The sequence below is a fragment of the Heloderma suspectum genome, chromosome 1 (genome assembly GCF_057233095.1).
Source record: "Heloderma suspectum isolate Gila_16-S chromosome 1, 16-S_ref, whole genome shotgun sequence".
NCBI lineage: Eukaryota > Metazoa > Chordata > Lepidosauria > Squamata > Helodermatidae > Heloderma > Heloderma suspectum.
The window spans coordinates 296,465,531-296,491,865 of NC_139458.1; the positions used below are offsets into that span (position 1 = coordinate 296,465,531).

The following is a 26,335-nucleotide window of genomic DNA, read 5'->3' on the forward strand; positions in this document are numbered from 1 at the left end:
GACAGGTGTTATGATACATGTAATATGTTTTACTAGTTTACATCTTAGGCTCTGGGTTTTGCTTACTTGATTTCCTATAATTAATTGGTATTGAATTACTTTAATTGCTTTTAACTGAAATATAATTTGTTGACTTTTATAGTTGTTTTTATAATGTGGATTTTGTAAGCTGACTTGAAGGCCATATTTAGTGTAAAGATGGTGTAAAAATGTTTAAAATAAATATAAGGGTTTGGTAAGCATTCTTTGAGAATAATTTTGTCTACTGTAGCTTTTACCAGATTCGTGTCTCTATGAAAATGCCTCCAAGAATTCCACACAAAATTGAAGCAAGCTTATTACGTGCAACCAGTAAGTGTGAATACTTTTCATTACTATTTCTTATTTAATTTCCATTTAATAATTATAGTAGAGTTGTCAACTGATTAAACATTTGCCACTTCATTATCTGCCTTTTAATGGATTGATTGATCTCAATATAGGTGGGAAACCCACAGTATAAACGCATTTTTGACTATTTTGAAAAAATGCTAAAAAAAAATAAAATTTAACAAGTGATAGCTACCAGTTTGGATCATGTGAATACTTCTGTAAACGTGAAGACCATATATGTACATCTTTTCTGTAGTTGCCTGTTGCAAGTTTGTGCAACCTTGTAACAGGGAACTACGTTGTCCGTAGCTGGCTGTGATCTTGACAGATCATTAGAGAAATTTTACTTTAGAGCATTAATACTCAAATCAGAATTATTAGTATTGCAAGTGTTTAAGGGGTTATTGAAAGTTTAGTGGACGTTGTTGAAAAAGCAAAAAACAACTGAATTGCAGGAGTGTTTTTAAGCTCTGCTCTGGTTCTGATGCATTTTCGTTTTTATTAACCTTACAGCTTACTGGTTATTGTTATCACCAGTTTTATGATTGCCTGGGAAATGTACATTTGGTGTTGGATTTGGTTTGCAAATGTTAGTATTACTTACGAAATGAGCCAAGGATGTTGTTCTTTACTTGCTCAACAACAGGTTCTGAACTTTCTGAATGGGTATTCTACTTGCAATACTATTTATTACAAATATCCATTTGTTAAAGGCAGTCATAAAATATAAAGGACTCAGTTGCCATTTTTGTAAGTAGAGACAGAATCTGGACATTCTGAACATTGATTGTCTCTTACCCATATTCATGTCTTCAGGTGCTGATCTTGCCTTTCCAGCATCAGTCCATGACAATGTAATCTGCAGTAAGACTTTTCAGATTCTCTACAAAAATGAGGAGGTGTCTGTGAATGATGTCATGATCTTCAAAATTAAAATGCTGTTGGATGAAAGGAAGGTAATATTCCATTTGCGTATACTTAACAGTTAAAATACCTTAAAGACCTACCAAGTAATCCTGTAATTCTGCTGTGCAAGTGGCCACTATACCGTGGATAGTGCAGGGATAACATAGTCACAGTCCTGTGCTCCACCAGCAGCAGAGGCAACAGTGCACAATCAATGTAGAAACAAAAGCTTAATGCTGCAGGAGTGACTGTCAGTGTTGCTACATCTCTGGAAGCTGCACACCAGTACTACTTCCGAATTACTCTTGGAAGGAAGGCAGCTAGTCAACATGCAGCAACAACAGGAATGACACAGTGATATCATCCTACATGCACACCCTTCCCATAAACAAGGCAGAAGCATGCTCCTGAGAAACTGCCCCTCACCCATCAAATATTGCAATGATAGTAGTAGGTAGATCAGCGAGTCTGGTGTTCACTGAGCAACCAAGGTGGATTGTTTTAAATCAGAGTGAAAAAGGATTGATTTTAAATCACTGATTTAAATCAAGCTTTCCATTTAAACTCTTTCATATATTTCCTGAGTAAGGGTGGAAATCTGACCGCTAACAACTAACTAGGGTATTATTTACACTGTTTCATTCTTATATGAGTATCTGCATCTCTTTGTCTCGCATATAGTTTTCATGTTTTCCTTTTTTTAACCTAATGGCTTGAAAATATTCCTATATAGGGTCTTTCTTATGACCACCACCTATGAGTTTGAGATTAACGACACAATTATATACATGTCTCTTCAGAAATAAGTTCCATTGAGTTCATTGGGGCTTGCTCCCAGGCAAATGAGTATAGGATTACAGCCTTAGTATGGGAATACAGGAAGATGCAGACTGGACAAATTTTGTCTTGCCTTTTTTCTTTCCAGTGTTGCTCCTTTCTGATTCACCCTGTCTTGGACAAGCCTTGCCCTCTCAAAAATAAAATGTCTGTGAATGATAGGGCAAAGCAAGGTTTGATAGTTACTGGACTGGGCAGAAAAAAATCCAGTGTTTAAAAATCTGATTTGGGGTATTTTTTAAAGCATCAGTTTTTATCCATCCTGATATATTGTTATTCTTTCTTAACTAACTCCTCTGCCTTGATTGGCTCCACCACCACATAAGCACAGAACAACAGTCCTATCTAGCCTATGTCTGTACACATGTGACTTTTGTCAGAGAAACTGAAAGCCCAGGACTTTCAAGAAGCAAGAGATGACAGTTTGGCTGGACAGAGGCACTTTCATGAGATGAAAAGCTGAAATGAATGTCTGTGTTTGATTGCTAGGGGGCAATTTGCACATAACGAGAGCCCATGCTTTAAACTCTCACGGGTGCAGTGCACGAGCAGGAAAGAGTGGGTGTGCTGCCTGCAGCGCCCCAGCTACTTCTGATTTTAATCAAGAATGTACGATTGCTCTCTTCATATGTTGCTGAGTGTGACGTGTGAACCTGGAGTGCTGGGTTGTTTAGGGGCTAAACAACCCAGTGATCAACCCTACAACACACCATGGGTTAAGTAGTGGGTTGTTTAGCCCCTAAACAGCCCAGTGCTCCAGGTTTGCACATCACGCTCAACAACCTGCAAACAGGCCATACAGCAGGCATCTGTCTCTCTCTTCTGCTCATCCGTGACAGCCCATGGAGTTCTTAAATGAGATTTAATTGTAGATACTATTTTTAACTGAGAGAAATGTATTTTATTTATGATTTTTTAAATTCTGCTTTTAAAAAAATGATTGGTTTTTATCCACCCTTCGAGCGACGGGGGCCTGTGTTCTCCAATGCATTTGGAAGTGTGTGGCCAGGATGGTCCCCTCTTTAGGTGCATAGTTAATCCTGTGTCCCGTGTGTAGGTCATTGCTACCACCTGCTGAGTAAGGGAAGGCTGTTTAGCCTAAACACTGTTGGTCCTAATAGTAAGGAACGGAAGAGAGACACTGGTCATGGGTGTTTAAGAGCTCTGCACACCCTTCTCTTTTTCCTGAGAGGCTTAAGGGGGCAGGATGAAGGAAGTGCAGGTGTGCTCCTTCTGAGCATGATTCCCCTGTTGCTTTTTGGGTCCCCTGCTTTGAGTACCTGACTAGGATGCCTTATCTGTGCAGCTGCAGTTGTAGCAGTGGAACTGGAAATCTTGGTAGAAGTTGTTTTTGTCTTGGTCCCGAGACAACCATTGTTCATCTGCCCTTCATTTCTTTTTGTTTTCTTTGGCTGTTGAATGTTTGTGCACAGTGCTTCATTGCCAGAATTCCTGCTTGTATGCTCCTACTTCTGTAGGCATGGGGTGAGAATGATGTTTCCCCATGCCATGCATCTTAAATGTCTGGGATCTATGTTCCCTGGCTAAGGATTATATACTCCTGGGTATGTCTTGTGATTGGTTGCAGAATTAGTGGGAGTCCTGTTCATTGTCTGGGGAGCAAAGAGGGAGAAAGTCATCCGAGCCTTAGGGCTCTCAGTGATTTCAGTGGAAGTGTATTACCTTACATCACCTCTTTAGTAGTTGTAATGTTATGTCATTATTGGAAACCGGACTCATCCCTGAGTGACCCAAGGATTCTGGTTAGCTTCTGCTTGTCTCCCATCATGTCTCTCAATCCACCCAGTTCCCCCTTTGCATTTGTGATCCACAGCAGGTATCCACTGCCAGTGAAAAGATGGAACCATGGATTCCCAAGCCAATGCATCTTTAGCCTCTACCAATGCAAGGATGCTTAGGAATAATCCTCACCCAGCAGGCATGGGAGCATAACATTAAAATAGAATATGTAACCATAAATAGGCCCATAGGCCCATTTTGTATGGTTGATATCCCAGATAAAATACAGGAGTCCTTTCTGTTCACCCAGGCATTTAAATTTCTGCTAGTGACTTCTAGGAGTATTGCTGTTTACAGTTCCATCTGCTGTTTTATTGTAGCATATCCTATTGTATTTCAGTTTATTGTGATCATCTCTGGAATTTGAGAGAATGAAGGATGGTATATAAATATTTTAAGTACGTAAATAAGTCAGGGATAGGATTACACGGTAAAACTATAGTTAGTATTTGTCTTTTTCCCCCCACAAAACCTCCTTCCTAGATTGAAGAGTCTCTTAACGAAATGAATTTCCTGCTCTCTTTAGATCTACACTTCACAGATACAGATTATTCGTAAGTTCAAAACTAACCTGTATTTAATAATAAAACATAGTTCTGCTATAGCTACTTTAATTGGAATGTCTTTTGTTCAAAGTCCTGTGTGGACCAGTATATGCAAGGAATTCCTTTTTTATTTCAGTGGTGGTGGTGGAACATTCCACCTGCTGACTGGGTTCAGACGACATGATAACCCACACGCAAGGGTTGAGTGTGGGTTGTCGTTGAACCATGGGTTGTTGTTGAAACGTGGGTTATTGTATTGTCTGAACCCAGCTGCGCTAACAAACCATGGTTTGTTAACCATGAACAACCCATGAAGAGAACCCATGGTTTGTTGTTGGGTTGTGAACTGTAGGTTGTTGATGTTTAACAAACCATGGTTTGCTATCATGGCTGGATTCAGACAACATGGTAACTCACGGTTCAGCAACAGCCCACAGTTCAGCAACAGCCCACACTTAATCCATACTCAACCCTTTAGTGTGCGTTATCGTGTTGTCTGAACCCAGCCACTGAACTTCATTCTCATGTACAGCTGCTCCTAATGTTAAAGTAATTGGAAAAACTGTGGATGTGTATTTTTTAAATCCATTTATGTACCCAATTTCCAGTGTGCAAAACAACTCCTGGATGACATAATATATGTAGTACATTGTAAACATTGTTGAAATTTACGGTGTATATAAAAACTAGTTTTATTACAGATTTTCCAGAGACAAATGCCTGGACTTGAAGGTTTTGTTTTGTTTTATATTTGCTGCTATTTTATATATTTTTCAATCACGCATGTATATACATAACTCAAATTCTGCATAGGTCCATGTATATGTAAATTATATTGTTTGCCCTGAGGGTTACACAGATAATTATATGCAAAATTATCCCTAATACTTCCTATATATGGGGTTTTCCAGTTACTGGACAGAATTCTAGTAGTTCATTGGAAGTCCTGCATGTCAAACAAATAATTAGATCTGGATGAATGTATTTTTCAGAAACAAATAATTGCACAGCACAGAAGATTTGAGGCATTGATTTACATTCTTAAAATTTAGTATTGGATTACTTTCAAAATGGTGGTTGTGATTATACTCTTGTTTTTTTTAGGCCAGAGGACCTTAGCACATTGCAGCTAATTAGCAGCCGAACACTAAAATTGCACTTTACCTTACACCGAGGCCTTCATCACTATGTCAACGTTATGTTTGATTACTTTCACCTCTCTGTCATCTCTGTTGTAGTCCATGCTTCTTTAGTAGCTCTTCACCAGCCACTGATAAGGTAATTAATATAAATGTTGCTTTTTTTTACATTTTTTCCAAAATTAATAGTTCAATAAGATGTAATTCATTACTAATTGCGTATTAGTTTTATAATTAAAGTAAAAGTTACCTAGTTGGAATGGTGTTTATTTGGCTTGTATATTAATAGGTACACTCTGCAAAATACTTCGCAGACTGTAAACATCCAATGAATCTTGGGTAAACATCCATTTCAGTTTTCTTTTCTTGGAATTTTAAAAAAGAATGGTTAAGCACTGAAATTACTGAGGAATAAACCCCACAACCATACGTATTAGAAAAACCTCTGCCCCTGTTTTAAGTCAGTAGTGGTGAAGTGATAAAGTTCATATTTATTTTGATAAGAATCAGACTGGCTGGTTAATGGTAACATTAATGGTAACATTACCTATTTTAATGCAAATAAAGTACTGTAGAAACGAACAGGGTGATGTAATCATAGATGTTATATAAAATTTTCTGTGTGTTTTTCTTCCTTTTAATGTTTAAGCTGAAAACTGGGGAAATGACTTAAAATTTCACTTGGCAATTTGTGTCATTTATATGTCGTTCAGATACCCCATGCCACATCCCAACCCATTCAGTAGGGTCCCCTGACTATCTATATATCATTTTGGGGGGATGGGGGGTTGCCATGGGGGTGAGGAAGTCTGCTTCCTCCATCCCCATTATGCATACATAACTCTGGATCCAGCCCTTTATATTTCTGTTGGAAATGTCAAAATTATGTAAGTGCTTCATCTGAACAAGGGCATCCAAATGTTCTGTGTGTATCTAAGGATTTCTCTGTTGTACATGCTGAACATTCCCAAAATTAAAGTTGCTGCTTTCCTGCTAGACCTTCTGTGTGAGCACTTGGAACTCTGGATGAAACCCAATAAAGTAAGGGTTGGTGTACGGTCTCAAGTATTTCTTCTTCTTCCTCTTTTATTTGGACAGAAAAATCGTTTGTGTTTATGACTGCCTGTATAGTTTCCTGGCATTTATGTTTTAAGTGAGAAACGCAATGCATCACATATCTTCCAATCTGTGCTCATTACATTTGGAACGAAGTTGGAGGACAAAAGCAAATACAGTTTAATTGCCCTGTAATGGGCAGTTTCATTGCCCTGTAGACACTTTCAGTGTAATGTCTTCATCAAACTTTAGAACAGGCTTCTAATCTATAGTATTCTTTGATTTATTATTTATTTGATTTATTATTTATTTGATTTTTTATTTATATATTATAAAGCTATAATATATAGCTTTATAATATATAAAGCTATATATTATAAATTAACAGGAAGCTACAAAAGAGTAAAACAGGGATCAGTTAAGGGCATCATTCCATTATTATAGAGCTACTAATATTTGTGTATGTGTTTAATTGTGTAGTAGCAACTGCTGATTCTTGCCAAGATTCATATGCCATTGTTCTTCAAGGTATACATAGCAATGGATAGATATTGGTTGTTCATGCTCTGTGCGGTATCTTTAGATAGGAAAGACAGTATTACAACAGAGATTGGGAAGGAGATGAGCTAGTGGGTATACACCCTACAATGCACAGGGATTCTGTACTATACACAGAAAATTAACCCTAAACTTCTATGGTAAATCTATAGCCCTTTTTCCTGTTCTGTGCATTTCTTTTGTGAAATCTACATACTGTAACATGCTATAATAAAAAAAAACAGCAGTGAAAGAGGCAAAATGAAAATCACAGTAAATGTATGTACGTTTGCTCTTCATACAAGTAGTAGCTATAATTTTTTCTGACTATTTAGAAGATGATTTGTGCACTTCGTTTTGCAATGCGGCCACTTATTTAGTAGGTTAGTAGGAAAAGAGGGCGGCTCATTCACTAGCAATGGATTACTGGAAAGGGCAGAATCCTCTTATCCAGAATTGGAAACTAGGTAGATTTGCTGCTGGCTATGGTTAGTGGCAAATGGAGAAGATGAGATGCCTCTCATGGATAGTGTTAGTGCTTCACTGTCCATTGCCACTGCTGTCCTTGGCTAAGGCCTTTCATCTGATGCAGTTCTTCTGTTATGTTGGCCTCGTGTGTTTTGATTCCTCTCTTAAGAAGTCCACAACTTACTTGAAGGGTGGAAAGGAAACAAATAATGGTAATAGTATTCTTCCCTGATCATTCTTTGCATATACAGTGCACTTCTCGTACACCCAATATGTTGATCCAAAGTCATTTTTCCTTGATGTGAATGGTCTTGCAATAGAAGGATTATAAGCTTAGAGTGCCTACAAAAATGAGTCCCATGGAGACAGCCAAATGTGTGGTTACACTTGGGTTAGACTGGCAATGCAAGGGGGGGGTGTAATTGACAAAGGGCGGGGGGGAGATGCAGATATGTTGCCCAGGCTATATGTGCAGGTAAAGCCTGCACAGTTTCTCTGTACAACTTACTGGTGTAATATGGTCATAACGCCTACTTCTAGTCAGAGTACTAACTGCAGTTTCTACACAGACTTCAAGGGCAACCCACATATAACACATTGCAGTAATCTAACTGGAAGGTTATCAAGGCATAGATCACTGAAGCCAGGTTGTCTTTGTCCTGGTAGGGTCATAGCTGGAAGTGCCTTTCCACTCATACAATACACCTTTTGAATGTAAGCTATAGACTGACTGACTTTGAAAAGTAGACCTGCACACCGTGCCATATCACAAAGTGCTTTTGAAAGACACCCTAGTTCTAAAAATGGTGTAGCATGGGAGGCTGCTGTTTGAGAAACATTAGCCCAAAGTAGTCCTTGCTGCCCAAATCAATTTGCATGGTTGTTTGAATTCCAGCCATTGTTAACCAGTACATTCATCTACAACTATTTAAATCATAGTAGCAAGGTTTCTGTATTGCTTATCATAATCTAGGAGGGATACTGGCTTGTAGTCCCAGTTGCAGCAGACACTAAGTAAATATTCTGGGCTAAGATTTAATGTGCTGTTTATTTTTTCTACGAGTCTCTGATTCACCATTTAATTTCCATTCTTTAATTTTGTTCTCATTTGTTTTAGCTTTCCTCGTCCAGTCAAGAGTACTTGGCTTAACAGAAATGCACCACCACAGAACAGGGACTCTATGATTCCTTCTCTTGAAAGTGTTGTCTTTGGCAACAATTACAGCAAGCAATTGTCAGCTGATGTAAGAGTGTAATCATTTTGTCTTTCTGATCTTTTTTTAATAAGCTGGAAAGAATAAATATTCTACAGTGGTATTTTTAACATGAAAACCATTTCTGTTGCAATTCAGTTACACAAAATAATACATTCTGTCAAGAATCTGGTATATTAAAAGATGAGTTGCCAGAAGTATTAGCTTCTTTTCCTGTGATACTGCATAACAGACCATTCTGCAATGTTGTTGCTTTTGTTAAATCCGCTAAAAGCTTTTCTGTATGGGTTTACTCAGAAGTAAGTCCGACTAAGTTCAGTGAGGGTTACTACTGAGAAAGTGGTATAGGACAGGACTGCAGGCTTTGGCCTGGATGCCCTGCATGTGCATGGGAAGGTAACAATCTTTTTTGGAACCCAGCAGCAGTGCCTTATGACTGCTGCTCTTGAGGGCTCCCAGTCTTCATGTGGACTTTTCATGGGGGTGGGGGGAAGCTGAAAGACATATATGCACAGTGAATGCTATTTGTCGTGCTTTGGATTCTGCCATTAATCTCTAAATGCAGCTTTGTTGTTGCCATTGCTGTTTTGATAACTGTACAAATCCATTTTTAGGGCTGCAGTTTTATAATAGCAGAGCCTTTCTTGAATCACGCTTACAGTCTCCACTATACACTTTGTGCCAGTTTGCTGCTTGCATTCAAAGGATTACACAGCTATTTCACTACTGTATCAAAAGAGCTGCCTTCCTGTCAGAAATTAGATGCAGGTATGTGCAATAAATACTCTTTTTGCTTCTGTCTGTTGACAGAACCTTTAGGCTACTGTATTTCTAAAACATGTTTTAATATGCATGCAGATATACCTAGTAATAGTATAAGACAGTATAAAATACTTTAGATTTAATAAATTGTGCAGACTGGTTTTTATTTTTTCTTGTATTTCTAGAATTTAGGATTTGCCCTCTTTGTTTCCCTTAAAAAAAACCAAAAAAACCTCCCAAATTCAAGGCTGAATCCAGTGAGGCACTTATTTTCTTATGCCCCACCAATTCTCTTGTGCAAACAGCCCCCATCGCTTGTGCAATGGTGATTTAGCACTTCCAGGGCAATCCAAAACGAGCAGAAATGCTTGTTTCTGGAAGAAGGCAAGTCAGCAGAGCTCACATAAGAGAGCTCCACTGACCTACCTTCTTCCAGAAATGAGCATTTCTGCTTGTTTCAGGACTTCCTCTAAAAAGCACTGAATCTTCCTTTTTATTTATTTATTTATTTATTTATTTATTTATTGCATTTATACCCCGCCTTTCTCCCTCTTGCAAGGAACTCAAGGCGGCTTACATTATCCTCCTCCTCACCGTTGTATCCTCACAACAACAACCCTGTGAGGTAGGTTGGGCTGAGAGTCTGTGACTGGCCCAAAGTCACCCAGTGAGCTTCCATGGCCAAGTGGGGACTAGAACCCGGATCTCCCGGCTCCCAGTCCGTCACTCTCACCACTACACTACACTGGCTCTGCTTACACTGCTTACTTCCTTGTGTAAGCAGTAGGTTCAACTTGCGTAACGGGATTGGTGGGACCTACCACCTGCAAAAGGGAATTGGTGGGGCGGAAGGGCATAAGCGCCTCGTTGGATTCTGCCTCTAAAATGCAGTATTTGTCCTGTATGTTAGAATAATATCTTAAAACATCTGTTGAATGGTACAATTATATATGTATATAATGTCTGTAATTAGTACAGTAATGCTCACTTATAAAACATTGTGCTACCAATCTGTTTTAAGACCAACAGGGTGAATCTTAAGTTTAAGACCTACAAGGCAAAAATACTTTTAGGCTGGCTGTTCTGTAGATGCTAAAAAGCTGACAGGTTTTTATTTGCTAATACTAGGATGACATATTTATTAAGGGAGATGAGGTTGTGATTTAGTATAAAGTTCATAAATGAATCTAAAAGGTGTGTATATCATTGCCTTCCTGGTTTTAAATCCAAGTAATCCAACAAATGTTGTGTACGGACTGGGCTATAAAGCTACTAGACATGAGACACATTTGAAGCCAATTCTATTTTTATAGTTTCTTAGCAGAACATCTTGTGCAACTATCATTTTGAAAATAGTTTTGAGAGTGGTTTTCAAAGGACTTGAGGTAAGCCAAAATCGCCATCTCTCCAGAGTTAACAGCTAAACCAGTTTGACCTAAAAGACAGAACTGTGTTTGCACATACACTTCTTTTCTTCTTTGATTTTAGTCCCCTGCCCCCAGATCCCCAGCCATACCATCAGGCTCTTTTTTAAACTTGGAGAATATGAAAATGTAGGTTGTGGATCAGTGCAGCAAAAGAGAAACTCAAGTGTTCCTGGTTCCTAGTTCAACACTTCAAAATAATTGTAGCTTTATAGTATAGAATTATTCAATATGTTTGAGTTCAAATGCGTTTGGCCTTAATAATAATAATAAATCAAAACCGTAGTCATTCTTTATCAACCAGCTAAAACCTCTGGAGGGAGCAATCCTATGGCCGCTAGACAGCCATAGGATATCTGGTTGTGTGGGAACTGACCTCAGAGCCCACACTGCGAGGTCAGTTCCCAGAAAACTGACCTCTCCCCACTTCCATGCTACCTCAGAGGCAGCATGGAACAGCCCCATCCTTCACATTTGCAAGAGGAGTGCAGAGCGGCCAAAAAGGGGCATTCCGGGGCGGCGTTCCAGGGCAGGGAGGGCAGAAATGCCTGTACAACACATCCAGTGTGTCGTACAGCAGTCTCCTCCCCTGCTCAGCCCTCTGGCAGCTATACAGCCGCAATCTGTTGTTTAGCTGAAAATGCAGGGCAGGAGAAGCACGGAGGGAACGATCCCCTCCATGCTTCTCCTGCCCTGCTTTGGATAGGCGGTTGCCTCCAAGTTCGGAGGTGGCCACCTATCTGAATAGGGTGGCGCCCTAAGTAATGTAGTATGTTATAGACATCAGAGTCTGATTCCATCATCTTGAAGGACTTACAGATGTTTCCAGGCTATATCAATTGATTAAACATATAGTAACATAACAGATTTATTTAACCTATACTTGTAAAATGAATTCAAAATAAAGAATATTTGGAAGCTGGAAGTGACAAAGGAGATTACAAGATTTGATTATATCCACCATTCTTTTAAGCGTATAGTATTTAGAGACATGGACAGAAATACAAAGCCACTGACAACCCATGTGCAAGTTGTGCACACTGGCTTGGCTCAGGTGTAATGAACCCAGTCTGATAGCCATGATATATCAGGTTGGGAAGAAGCCAGATTTATGTGCACTTCCTCCTCACCCCTTCCTTCATGCAGAATCCTGGTTTCAAATCCTGGTTTGGAGGGAGCCCTTAAGCCACAGTTACACAGGTTGGATGTCCTGGGAACCGTAGCTTTAAGAAACTAAAATAGCTTCACAGGTACTCAAGGAGAGGGATGAGGAGGGAGCATGTGAGTACACAACTGGGAAACCAGCTATAGTTTATCTATAATAGCTATAATAGCCAATGAGGCAAATCAATGTTCCTCGAGGAAGTGATGAAAATGACAAAGAAAGCTGAAGTTATATGTGCAGTTTAATATGCATGTAAGCTGCTTCTTTGGATTACATTCATGAAAAAGAGAATGGACCTCAGATTTTAAAAACACTGACCTAGTTCACACATAATGACAATCCAGAGTTGTCCAGATACTGGACATACCTACACTATGGTTTAACTCTGGGTTGTTAACCACAAACAACCCAGGAAGAGAACCCATCATTTGTTCTTGGGTTGTGAACTCTGGGTTGTTCATGGTTAACAACCCATAGTTAAACCATTGTGCAGGGTTCGCACATAACAACAACCCACAATTCAACAACAACCCATATTCAATCCATACTCAATCTGGAGTATGGATTGAATATGGGTTGTTGTTGAATTGTGGGTTGTTGTTATGTGCGAACCCTGCACAATGGTTTAACTATGGGTTGTTAACCATGAACAACCCAGAGTTCACAACCCAAGAACAAATGATGGGTTCTCTTCCTGGGTTGTTTGTGGTTAACAACCCAGAGTTAAACCATAGTGTAGGGTTTACATGTAATGACAACCCATGATTCAACAACAATCCATGATACAACGACAATCCATACTCAACCCCATACTCTGGGTTGTCATTATGTGCAAACCAGGCCAGTGTCCTGGTTCACACATAACAATAACCCATGGTTTAAACAAGCCATGGGTTGTCGTACATGAGTGGGAGAGGGAACGTGCTGCCTCCTGCACACGCCATTTCCACTTTTACTCTATGATTGCCTTGTTTGTAAGCTGTTGAGTGTGACATACGAACCTGAAACGTTGGGTTGTTTAAGAGGCTAAACAAGCCAGTGCTTAACCTATGGCTTGTTGTAGGGTTAATCGCTGGGGTGTTTTGCCCCTAAACAACCTATTGGTCCAGGTTCATATGTCACACTCAGACACATACGAATGAACTGATCATATGTCATTGATTAAAACTGCAAGTGCTCTTTCTTGCTCATCCCCGACAGCCCATGTTTTGTTTAAGCCAAGGGCTGCCATTAAGTGTGAACAGCATCAGTGGCTTGGTTCACTAGCAATGGTATGTCAAGTTTCTGGAGAATCCTGGCTTACCTTGAGCAAACTGCATGCTGGTGCATGCAGCCTGTTTGTGGTTGCTTGGCTGCTTCTGCTAGCATGATCAGCTAAACTAATTGGGAATCTAAAGTTTACCATGTCATCTGAACAGGGATTCATAGCTTGTTAATTCCAAACAGACCAGGATTTGTAAGTCAAGAACATATCCTGCTTTATGATCCTGGTTTGTTAAGGTTGTAACAAGCTAGGAAACCAAGTTCAGATGACATAGTAAGCTTTCAATTCTGGTTTAGTTTAGGTGGTCATGCTAATGGGAAAAGCCAAGCATGCATGAATTGGATGCATGCATGAGCACACATCTTGTTCGCTGTAAGCCAGGATTCGTGTTGTGTGTGAATGCAGCCAATATGTATACAGTATTTATTATGTTTGAAGTGTAGGTAGCTGGCCTAATCTAGAGCTCCATGGGAGTAGCAAAAGGCTACTCTAGTGCTGCTACACACATCAAGATGTAGTACTTAGTATGCGAACATGGAAATCGCTTCCATATAGGATCTATGTGGGGTAATGCACTCTTAATGCATGTGATGCCACATTGTAGGATGTGGTCTGTTGCCCCCTGCATACTAAGCCAGTTTTCTATGTCTCTTGCACAGTAGTAGTTTGCATTCAGAACCCTGTTTCTGCATGTGGATTGGGTAGACTGGATCTAGAATGCCTATAACTTTCCTTATACACTTAAGATTCCTTGTGTTGCTGACCAAACCCTAAATTTCAGTTTAGCTGGGCCATTCATGGAATTAATATTATGTAGCCTTTATTTCTACTTAAAAGTATGCCAGTCATGCAGTTGTGAGTGCACCCATCTAGCCATATGAATTAATAAGCTTAAATGTTCTGAATATTTTACCTTACGTGACCTATGTTAGATTAAAAATGTGTTACAATAATAGGGGATATCCAAACCCCCCCTCAAATGAGCCTTCTCTAACTTCTGCTAAGAATAGAAACAAGCCCATATGTTAGCAAATTACTAACCTGCTTTGAAAAAGGGAACTTCAAAATAGAAAAGATACAGTTTTCAATATAATATGCTTCTATTGCTGACATTTTCTGTATTTAATATTCTATTTGTGAATTTGTAAAGATGGTTAAATAATTTGGCTTATGTATATGACAAAAGAGTTTAATGCATTGGTGTACTAATATAACTAATATAATCCTAAACAAATCTATTTCTAAATATACTGGATCCAATTCAATCAATGTTGCATGAGTGTAAGTGAATGAAGTCACTGGCGCCTTCTTACATGCAACTGTGCACCCAATATGCACTCACTGGAAAAAAATAGTAATCTGAATGACTTGTACCATGATGATGTAATATGCAACTTGTTACAAGCTATCTAGAGTTTTTTTCTTGAAAGAAACGCTTTCAAAATATTGAGATTCAAATGGGATTCTGGAAAAAACAATCCTGAAATCCTGTTTAAATTTCAGAAAAACATTGCTATTATTTTCTTTTGAATTGCCTTATATTGTCTGTTTTCCTTTTTTTCCTTCTATATACTTATTTCTCTGATGTACATTTTTATTTCAAAACGGGCTTTAAAAAAATTGAATTATGTACAAATATATGCCTCGCACTGCTGTGTATATATATTTTAAATAACAGAAATCGTTAGCATTTGGGCGATCCTGATTTAACAAACAAAACTCAAAGCAGGTGATAAGAGTCCAATAACAACCATAATGTACATCATCAATAACTCCGTATCTAGAACTTTACTAAATTCTGTACTTTAATTTTTCTTATCTAATTGCACTAATTACTAGGTGAGTGATAAACTTTCTTCCTAATTTTAAGGCTAATCATAATAATAAACACAGATGGAAAAAGGAGTGTAGTAACTAGTCATGTGTACAATCCTTATAACTAGCCAAGTCCAGCATGCAGGTCCTTTATGAACGCCTACTCAGAAGAAAATATCTACGAATCCAGGGAGACGCCTATCTAGGTATGTTTTTTTTTAAATGGGTTATATCTATAACCCATTAGGATTTATTATAAGAAAACATAGCTTTTTGTTGTTTGTAAAGAATACCTTTTATTTCATGATTAAGCAGGAGCAAAGAGTGTAAAGATGCCATCAAGGTCTAGTATAAGAGGACTCATAACTTTAATGAATACATTAAATTAAAGCTCTGTGCGACTCTGTCTGACCTGCAATGTTGATGAAGTGAGCTTATTTCACTGGTAGTTCAGCTTCTGTTTCTTTTTTGGTCTCACATTATAAACCAGAAGTTATTGCAAAGCATGACATGACAAATGCAAATTATTACAAAGCATGAAAAAATATTGCAAAGTCATGGAGTAAAATAATATCATAGACTTAACTCTGAACACTGATGTCCAATGGGTTGGATCCAGACTTCCCATGAGTGGGAGTGCTGCTCACCGGACACTCCATTGGAGGGAGGGGGGGAGTTGATTTTCACTGATTCCTTCTTCCCCTTGCAGCCCCTTGAAAAGCTGCTCTTGAGGATTGGGAGACCCTCTAGAACAGCATGACAGGGGAGATGGGGATCAGTGAAAATTGCCTTCTCCCCACCCCTTCCTGTGGGAGCTTCCACTGGATCGGAATCCCTTCCAGGAACAGAAGGAGCCCTTCCGTTCACAGAAGGGCATGTTAGGATCCAACCTAATATCTTGTTACTGTTGGGGGGGAAACATTTGGTGCACCATTGTCCCTCTCCCCTATTTCTTACATGGTTATTGATGAGAATTCATATACTCCTGTTATCTTGCTGAACAAACAGTAGTCCGCCTGTAAATTCTGAACTCCTTAACTAGGAAGATGAGGTGGTAGCTGATGTTGATTATCTTAAATGACAAAAATTAACCATTTTTTCAAATGAGTTGAAAAGTCCAACAACCTGACTATGAATGTGGTTGCATTTTAGGGCATGAATCCTGGTGTGAGGGGAGGGATTGCTATAGGGACCAATGGAGGCCCTCCCTCCAAATCTTCTGATTTTCCCACCCAGCCCCCTCTCTCCAACCCAGAGCACCAGTCAGGCAAATTCTGAGCCAGACCCTAGGTTGGAGGTGCCGTTTCGAATGGGAAAACAGAAAGCAACAGAATGCCCATTCTGGGCTGCTGCAGTTGTGCACAGTGATACATGTGTTCCAAGGAGGAGGACAGAGAAAAGCTCTTTTGGGCTTTACTTCCATGTGTAGCAGTGTTCATAAAAGAACATTTTGCTCCCATAGTGTTAAAGAATCTTTGAGATTTTAGCATCGCTAGAGGAATGCTATTGATTTGTGGGCACTTTTTTTTTTTTTTTTTGTAATGATGAATTGATCTTCCTCTTGGGTATTACATTTTTATTGTATAATTCTTTGATCTACACATTTTGTAACTTGTGTGTGAAAGAAGTCGCTTAATGCCCTTTGACATACAGATATAAGTTACTGAAGTTATACAAATATTTAAAAGCCATTTTTAAAGGAACCTACAAAGTATGCAGAAGATTTAGTATTTCTCCCCATCAAAATAGGGCCTGAAAATGTGCTGTCTAGTAATACAGTGTCCCTGTTTTTAGAATATATAATTGAAATTGGGATGCGATATGAGCTTCAAGTTAGATGATGCACCATTTGAGACCATCTTATTATGAGATTAGTTCCAGCCTCCATGATGATAGATTGCTATTGCTTAAAGGAATGTATGCATGCTTGCAGAAGAAAGTGTACCATGTGGAAGGCCCACAATCCCATATGATTTTCAGTATGGATGCCACAGCCATCATAATTGGCAGCGTGGCACCGAGTTCAAAGAAAGGTTCATTACCTTTAATTTAAAATGACACAAATTGATCTCACCTTTATTTTTAATATACCACTTTTAAAAGATTCAATATAAAAGCTTGTGGAAGGGTAATATTGTATCATGCTTATGTTTAATAGTGTCTTGAACATGAATTTTGTAAAGATTAATATTGTGAATTAATTATAATTATAATAATAATAATAATAAACCTTGATAATAGAGATGTAAAATTTCTGGAAGTTTTGATGCCATGGAAAATGTTTCCCCCCAGTTTTTTCTTTTAGAAAAAATGGAAAATTTGGGGGAAATGAAAAAATGCAATTCTAATTGTTTTAATGCTCTTTAAATCTGTAAAGTCACTTTGTTACTTTAGGAACATAAAATGTATTATGTATAATTTGGATTGCTCATAAAATTATCATTAAAATTAAATATTTAAAAGTAAGCCCAGTTAGTAAATTTGTAATTATTCTTTGAATAAACTATACTTTTAAATGTAATCTGCCAAATATGACCATTCTATGAGCAAACCAAGTTATATATAATATGTTTTAGGTTCCTCTTTTATGTCTGACCAGGGGGAACTTCCGCAGGTAGTGCCTCAAACATCTGAATCATCCTAGAAGCCAGAAGAAGCAGGAAGAGCTAGAGGCAGAGGAGGACCGGTGTACAGCATCCGTTCCTGTTTGTGGGGAATTTTGGCATGGAGTTTCGGGAAATCTGATCTGAAGGAAAAGCTACTGAGAGCTTATTTAGCTAGCAAAGATTCTCTTAGGTATTAGGAATGGTAACCGAGCATATTTAATAGAAGAACCCTTAACCACTCTCAGCCTATTATTTGAAGAATAATATTCCCTTTTGTAAATAATTCCCCTTTATAAACATGTTGATTTTTGTTCATCATGAAAGGTTGTCTCTAGTGGTGGCGTCAATTCCATGCTTCCTCCAAAGGAACCAGGCTACTGAGTTTCTTTTAGGTATAGAGGGTTTATTTTGGTGGCAGTGGTTAAAGGTTTTCTAGCTGAGGGAGCATTTCCTAATAGTGAGCTCTAATTGGGATTAAAAGCTGCAGCAGTGAGAGAGAGAGAGAGAGAGAGAGAGAGAGAATGTGGAAATAACTCACATGTTATTCACTGCATGTGGTGGCAGTGGCAGGAGAACCTACAGCATGTCTTTCGCATGTGGTTTTACAACTACATTTGTTGACTGCTAGAGCATCTAACCAGAACAAGCCTGGAAACACAGGACTCTGTAGAACAAGACCCAAACTATCAAGAACACAGTTTTTCTTCACATATTGACCCAGTTCACACATAATGCTGGCAGATCATGAGTTAATTAATTTGCTGGGCCTATATGCCACTGCCATTTTAAATATAGAACCTCTGATCACCCCAATTGGAGGTTATTCCATCATGTATGAACCTGGATGCTATGGGTTAATCATGGGTTAAACAACCCACAGTTAATGTACGATTAGTTCTTAGGTGAACTGTGTTTTTAAATCCACAATTAACCCATGGTGTCAAGGTTTGCACATCATGGAATAACCTCCGATTGTACCTATTCAAAATGGCTGTGGTGCACACTGGACATGCACCGCAGCAAATTGTGGGTTAATTAAACAAGTAAATTGTGGGAAACAGAGCATGATTTGGAGCATCCCTAAATGTCAATCAATAAAAGATAAATAATTCTAGAATCATAGAATAGTAGGGTTGGAAGAGGCCTACAAGGCCATCGAGTCCAACCCCCTGCTCAATGCAGGAATCCAAGTCAGAGCATCCCTGACAGATGGCTGTCCAGCCTCATCTTGAACGCCTCCAGTGTGGGAGAGCCCACCACCTCCCTAGGTAATTGGTTCCATTGTCGTATTGCTCTAACAGTCAGGAAGTTTTTCCTGATGTTCAGCTGGAATCTGGCTTCCTGTAACTTGAGCCCATTATTCCGTGTCCTGCATTCTGGGATGATGGAGACGAGATCCTGGCCTTCCTCTCTGTGACAACCTTTCAAGTACTTGAAGAGCGCTATCATCTCTCCCCTCAGTCTTCTCTTCTCAAGGCTAAACATGCCCAGTTAGTTCAGTCTCTCTTCATAGGGCTTTGTTTCCAGTCCTCTGATCATCTTTGTTGCCCTCCTCTGAACCCTCTCCAGTTTGTCTGCATCCTTCTTAAAGTGTGGTGCCCAGAACTGGACACAGTACTCCAGATGAGGCCTAACCAGTGCTGAGTAGAGGGGAACTAGTACTTCCCGGGATTTGGAAGCTATGCTTCTATTAATGCAGCCCAAAAGAGCATTGGCCTTTTTTGCAGCCACATCACATTGTTGGCTCATATTCACCTTGTGATCGACAACAATTCCAAGATCCTTCTCGCTTGTAGTGTTGTTGAGCCATGTATCCCCCAATTATTATTATTATTATTCTAATAAGGAATGGAAGAAATAATTATGCTGGGTATCTTACAGAAATTTAAAAACCATTTTCCCCTGTGGTTCAAAATCTCCAGATATTTTGTATCTCTAGTTTTCCTATTAAAAGTCTCTGTATTAATGTAGTTTTTAGAATTCATTTTGGGAGAGTAAAGGCCAGGTGGCAATATATGAACACCTTATCTTAAACATTTTACTCATTCTAAAAGAAAATATTTCATAATCCAAATTATTCAGTTTGGTGGGGGTGGGGTGGGGGAACAATAGGTCCTTAAGGAAATACGGTAATGAAACATTTTCCCCAAAATTTTCTGCATTTTTTCCCAGGCCTTCCCATCTCTACCTGATAGCCTTGTATATATAACATCCCATTCCCTAAAATTCTCTGCTGTAATAGTTCCACTGCAGAAGATGTGACTCTTTGCAAATTTGGTATGAATACTTAAAATCATGAATTAATTCACAGCATAATTTTCTGGTACAGCAGAGGAAAAATATTAGTATTCAGAGAATTGTACAACTAGTGTGGGAGCCTAGGAGACTTTAGATATCCTTTTCTCAAATAGCAGACACCCATTTTCCTTGTCCTAATGACAAACTACTATTTTATTTATTTCAAATGCTTATATTCTGCCTTGCTTTTTCAAAACTTGAACTATACAAAATGGCTTACAAAACAAAATTTTAAAACAAGATTAAAGACTTTCAAAAACAGTTTTGATAAGGTATGGTGGTCAGCACTTTAAAAGAAAAAGTGTAATTGAGTTGGATCCAAAGCTTCCCTTCCGGCAGAAAGAGTCTTTCTCTGATGGAGAACCATTGGATGCATGCAAGCTCTTAGTTGAACCTAAGTAGCTCGTTGTATCCTGGCCAGGATAACTGAAAGTAGCATTTAGGAAAATGTATGGTGGATGTTAACATTCTTCTGTCCATGCTAGAATCTCACTTCAGGCTCCCATAATGTGAGCTTTCCCAGTACTGAACAGCTTAAAAGAAAATGCATTGGGTTGAATCCAGTGATGTCTGCTCGCCAACAGAACGGCACCTGTTAGTGGAATGGATTCTCCCTCCCCTTCTGCAGCCTCCATGTGCCCTCGCCAGAGGAGATTTGGGGAGGATACAAGGGCTGAAGGGGAGGAGGGAAGAGATGAAGATAATGGTTTATTGAGCAAATGGACAGCTGATCACACTGTGTCGGATCTCGCCCATTACTTAGTTGCTTTTGGAACCAACTTTCAGCTCTAACTCATGTTAATGTTTTATTTTTAAATGCAAAAATATTACTAGAACAATTCAAGTAGTTAGAAAGTTATTCAACAGGAAATGTCTCAAGAATAGCTTATCTTAGAGTTTTGTTGCATCTTTTTGTATATTAATATTTCTTTTGTGCAAATTTTCCATATTTTCAACTGTGAACCTTACCAACTCAATCCTTACCAACTTGAAAGCTTCTTCCAAATTCTTTGCAGAAGGTAAATGCTTCTCATTCCACACGTGTATCCAAAATAGTTTTAACTAACAGTTGTCCTAGTTAAGATGTATTTTGGGTACATACATTTTATTTCTAGGTGGGAAAATACATACATATGGAAAACTGGAAAAAAGTGACACAACCTATACCTACATGAGTGCTAAATATTGAATCGAAAACTATGCTACCTTTTCTACAGAAACATTTCTACTCTCCAAAGAAAATTTTAAATTACACAAGGGAGATGCGTTTCTGAAAGGGGTAACCAATTTAAAAAGAAATTTGAATGTGAGAACATTTGGTTAGAAAAAGACTTTGCTTTTGAAAGTTATAATTTTAAAATAAATTAACTTATAGAGTTAAGTAATCTGCAAAGTTTCTTTTGCAGATTTAAATTGATGGAACATTTTCTTTATTTCATGTGTCTTTTAATGGATTTGGAAACTCTTCTATGTACACCAGGGGTAAGCAATATGCGGCCCACATGTAGCTCCTGCTGTTGCTGCCGCCCCCCCCGCCCCCCCCCCCCCCCGGTGTGGTCACTGCCACAGCACTGAAATTCATAGAAGTGGCAAAAAACCCGGCAGTCTGCTGATGAATTTTTGTGGCAAACTGCTACAGAAGGGTGAAACAAATTTAGTTTGAAAACAAACCTTGAAAACAAAAGTTTCTGCTGCTGCTGGATTCAGTGTTGTGGTGGCAGGAGTGCAGCCCATGGGGAGGCGGGGGGTTGGAAGTGGCTCCTGGACCTCCCAAAATTGCCTTCTCCTGCCGTACACAGACATCCTGTGGGACTCCGATCCAGTGAAGGCTGCTGCCACAGGGAAAAAGGAGAATCAGCAAAAATCGCCTTTACCTTCCTTGATTTCCACCAGCAGGACCATCCTATGAATGGAGTTCTGCTTATGGGAACATAGGATCCAAGCCTATGTATGGCAAAACTTCTCAATTAGTCCTCTTCTTATACTCCCTACTCCCCTGCCCCCATATTTTGACGTTTTTTAAGATGCAAAGTTTTTTGGATTTTAAATGCAAACTCTTCTGAATTTGTTTCTCAAATGAGGATTTACATGGTGAGTTGGAGCTGGTCTAACTGCTTGTGTGTTCAGTCTTAAGCTCTTAGTTTCATTTCAGTGCATTTGGCAAGTTTTCCTAAAATATATGGTCAAGAGAAGTGTAAGGAAAAAATCTGTATTCTCATATACTTCATATAAAATACAGGTAACATTCAAAGCAGAATAGAAATAAATGTAGCAATAAGAATTTGAATTCAAAAACAGTACGATCTTGGCCTTAATTAAAATCTCTTAGCTCATTTTAGAAATTTGGTAGACTTCATATTGACTTTGGTATTTAAGAAACATCAAGACAATATAAATCTTTATTTTTGAAATTAAGCTGAATTATAAACAGCATAATTGTTTACAATATAAATAGAGATTTACAATATAAATCTTTATTTTTGAAATTAAGCTGATCAAATGGTATCTTGCTCTGCAATTTATAAAATGTAGTTTAGAATTTAGCAATATTAATTTTATCTACACTCTAATCTTTTCAGAGAACATAGATGTAGATGTAGAAGCACGCCTCTCAGCACTTTGTGAAGAAATAAAGGTATCTTTCTCCTAATCCATACCAATCTTAAATTATTGCTTTCTTCCTACTTTCAGTCTGGTTCTCTCTCCCCCCACCCCCAGATTAGCTATTGTTTTAATAACTGACCTCTTTGTGGCTTTAGTAATTGCTCTTTATTATTGGCATTACTTTATGGATTTGTAGATAGGAGGGGTACTCTGATACTTGGACTTCCAAGACTTTTACAAAGTCCCTCACCAAAGGCTTCTGAGAAAATACAGCAGTCATAGGAAAAGAGAGCAGGCTCTCCTCTGGACCTGGTTTGCACATAATGCCAATCCATGGGTTAAACAACCATGAATTGGTGAGGCCTCACGGGAGGCAGTGGGCTTGCTCATGCTCAACCCTGACAACTCATGGTTTAAACAATTCATGAGTTGTCATTACATGCAAACATAAGGTGATCTTGTTAAAAAACAGAGGATGCAAATAAATGATCATTTCCCACAATGGAGGATTTCTGTTGGGGCCAGTGCTGTCTTAATTTATTCATAATTGATCTGGAGATGAGCAGTGAAAGAGCTATGTTTGCAGATGACACCAGGATAGTGAAAAATTCAAACAGGTTGACCTGGTTCGCTCGATCAAATAAGCCACGGTGGGCCTGGGCTTATTTGTCGGGTCATCCGAACCTGGACAGCATCGCTTGTTTGAGTGGGGAACAGCCCTCAAATAAACCATGGCCTGTTATTTGATCATGCAAACCATCCCATTGTGAAAAGCTCTAAAGGAATATCTCAAAACTCCAGATTTGTTGTAACAAAATGGCAAATGAGATTTAACATAAACAAGTGTAACCTGATGCGCACTGATGCAAAAACTCCCAGCTTCACATACATATTCATTGGTGAGATCTGAATTTGTGATGACTGTCCAGAAGAAAGATCATGTGGAGGATGATGGTTAGCTCAGTGAAGTTATCAACTTGGCAGCAGTGGAAAAAGGCAAATCTTTTTTCCCAGTACTGAGCGCAGGATTGAAAATAAAAGGCCGATATAATAACACATTTATATAATTCTACACTGTGACCTTATTTGGAATACTGTGTGTAATTTTGGTCACTCCATCTCAGATAGGATATCTGTAGAACTGCAAAGGGGTACAGAAAAGAGCAACCAGAACGATGAAGGGATTGGAGTACCATTAAAATGAGGAGAAACTAAGGTGTTTGGGGCTTTTTTAGTTTAGAAAAAAAGACAGCAGTTAAGTAAGTGCTATCAAATTAACTGCTGCCCAACAGAATGGCTTCCATCAGTGGAACAGGGGGGCATCCATTTGCAACATCCTATGGAGCAGATTGAGGGGATGGTTGGCTATAGGGTGGAGGAGAGGAGGGGAAAGACCTGTTAGGCAAGCACTCCAATGCCCATATGATGTTGGATTTTGCCCTTTGTGTGAGAAATGACAGAATAAATGATTTAAACATTGTGTGGAGAAAGATAAGGTTTTCTCCCTTTCTCCTTCAGTGAAACTGCGACAAGATGTGGTGATCACCATGGGTAGAATTCAATTGGATCATCCCCCCTTCCCTGCAGCTTCCCCATGCACTCTTGAAATCTGCTCTGGAGTGTTGGGAGACCCTCAGAAGCAGATTTTGGGAGGGCACAGGGGCTATGCGGGGAGGAGAGATTGCATGTGTGAACGTCCACTTGTTGGAGTCTTTCCCATAGGCTTAGATTGCTTTAAAAGGAGAGTAGACAAATTTGAAGAGGATCAGTGGCTATGAGACATTATCAGTGGCTTATGAGCCGTTATAGCTAAATGGATTTTTTTAGATTCAAAGGCAGGTTGCTGGTAGGCAAACAATACGGAGGACAATTAACCACATGCCCTCCTTCTAGGCTTCCTGGAAACAGATTCCTGAACTAGATGGCCCCAGCCTCATTCACAGGCCAGTTCTTAATGTCAGCATTTCCAAAGGCTTTGAAATTCTGCAATCTTGAGTACAGATTGTAGTACTATTTAAGATTAAAGTTAATCATCAATTATAAATATGATCAGTAATGTCAGTTGTTAAACAAGTGTATAGGTGCCTGACTTAAAATGTTTTTATTTTTAAAAACACTTGAATTTGGCCACTTGGAAACAGCTTGTGTATGGGTTTCTCAGGTCACTATAAATTCTCCTTCTCTTTCTCTTTTGTTTTCTCTGTTGGTGCAGAAAATGGAAAATCCTGATGAACTGGCAGAACTTATAAACATGAATCTTGCACAGCTTTGTTCACTTCTGATGGCTTTATGGGGACAATTTCTTGAGGCCATTAACTTTCAAGAGGACATCACTGCATTGCTAGCACAAGAACATCATACAATGCGTGTATGTATTCAGCCTGTCTGGATGCAACTTTTAAGAACAGAAGTGTGTCATCCTATTCTATTACAGTAAAGCTATGTTCTAAAACTAGGTGTTAAATTTTCTCTTAAAACTAGGTCTCTCTTAGTTCACATAGCTACCTTTTAATAGGGTAACAGTAAAGCTAAATTTTATAAAACTTACATTTTAGTTTTGATCAGTTTATCTAAAAATACTGATATTCCACTTTCAGCCTTAGTTCCTGAGGTGGCTTTCAGTAAAAATTAAAAATCTATACAAGAAATAAAACTAAATAAAACTAAAGAAATAAAACTAAATAAAATAAAAGCAAAAGAACCATAGCCAAATGCAATAAACACAGATTTATGATAGCAGCATTTATCGTATTTAAAAACAGCGTTTATGTTGAGCCTAAGTACTTCTTAAGCCCTAAAGTCTAGATAAGCTTGTGAACTGAAGTGTAGATTAAACTACAGATAAACTGGATTAAATTTCTGATGTAGCTATTACCTCAGCTGCCCAGGTAACTGTTGAGATCTCACTGAAGAGGAATTCTGATGGCACCTGAGTCATCTGATTAGAACGCAGTAGCCCATAGCAATTTAAAGTTTCCACACAGCCTGATTAGAAGCTATGTCCAATTAACCTGAATTGCTACAATAACAGGCAGGATAGTAGGGAAGTGAACTAGCCTGACTGTACTAATGAGGTAACAGGAGAATTCAGTTTCTAACAAGTCACATTAGAAGTTGCATGTATCTATGTGCATAAAATGTCTTTTGCATGGGCACACACACACCCATACACATTATCAATCTAGGGACGGGGGGTTCAGTCTTCACAACATTTTTCTGTCCAGGGCCACTAACCCACAGGAAAAGAAAATCAGTTGGGGCCACACAATCAGTTGAGGGCCCAATCGATTTTTTCCCAGCCCAATCCACATTTCCAAAGGCATCTCAATACTCCCTTCCCCTGTTTCTTGAGGGAAAGCCAGGTGGGGGAAGGAATGTGCCCTGTCTAAATGTGTGCTCAGTATCTGTAGGCAGCCATGACCTCTCTGCCCAGCCTTTTCCTCTGGAAGGGAGGATGGAGCACACTGTTAGGCTTTGCTACCTTAAGGTACACTTGGCACCTTTAGGCAGTGGCAACCAGCAC

At 38.9% G+C, this 26,335-nt stretch overlaps 1 protein-coding gene across 8 annotated transcripts in view; it reads left to right on the plus strand.

Moving 5' to 3' along the window:
• FAM135A (family with sequence similarity 135 member A) overlaps positions 1 to 26,335 on the plus strand; it is an 83,160-nt gene that overhangs the window by 30,090 nt on the left and 26,735 nt on the right. For 5 of the 8 annotated variants that reach the window (XM_084826883.1, XM_084826882.1, XM_084826881.1 and 2 more), the window contains 9 exons: positions 272 to 351; positions 1,189 to 1,328; positions 4,399 to 4,469; positions 5,565 to 5,738; positions 8,778 to 8,904; positions 9,489 to 9,642; positions 15,433 to 15,510; positions 22,788 to 22,843; positions 25,025 to 25,180. In XM_084826883.1, coding sequence (XP_084683009.1) covers positions 272 to 351; positions 1,189 to 1,328; positions 4,399 to 4,469; positions 5,565 to 5,738; positions 8,778 to 8,904; positions 9,489 to 9,642; positions 15,433 to 15,510; positions 22,788 to 22,843; positions 25,025 to 25,180 — 1,036 coding nt within the window. Of the gene's footprint in view, positions 1 to 271; positions 352 to 1,188; positions 1,329 to 4,398; positions 4,470 to 5,564; positions 5,739 to 8,777; positions 8,905 to 9,488; positions 9,643 to 15,432; positions 15,511 to 21,203; positions 21,228 to 22,787; positions 22,844 to 25,024; positions 25,181 to 26,335 lie in introns of all 8 variants that reach the window. The other 3 variants (XM_084826879.1, XM_084826880.1, XM_084826886.1) reach the window with 2 other exon arrangements.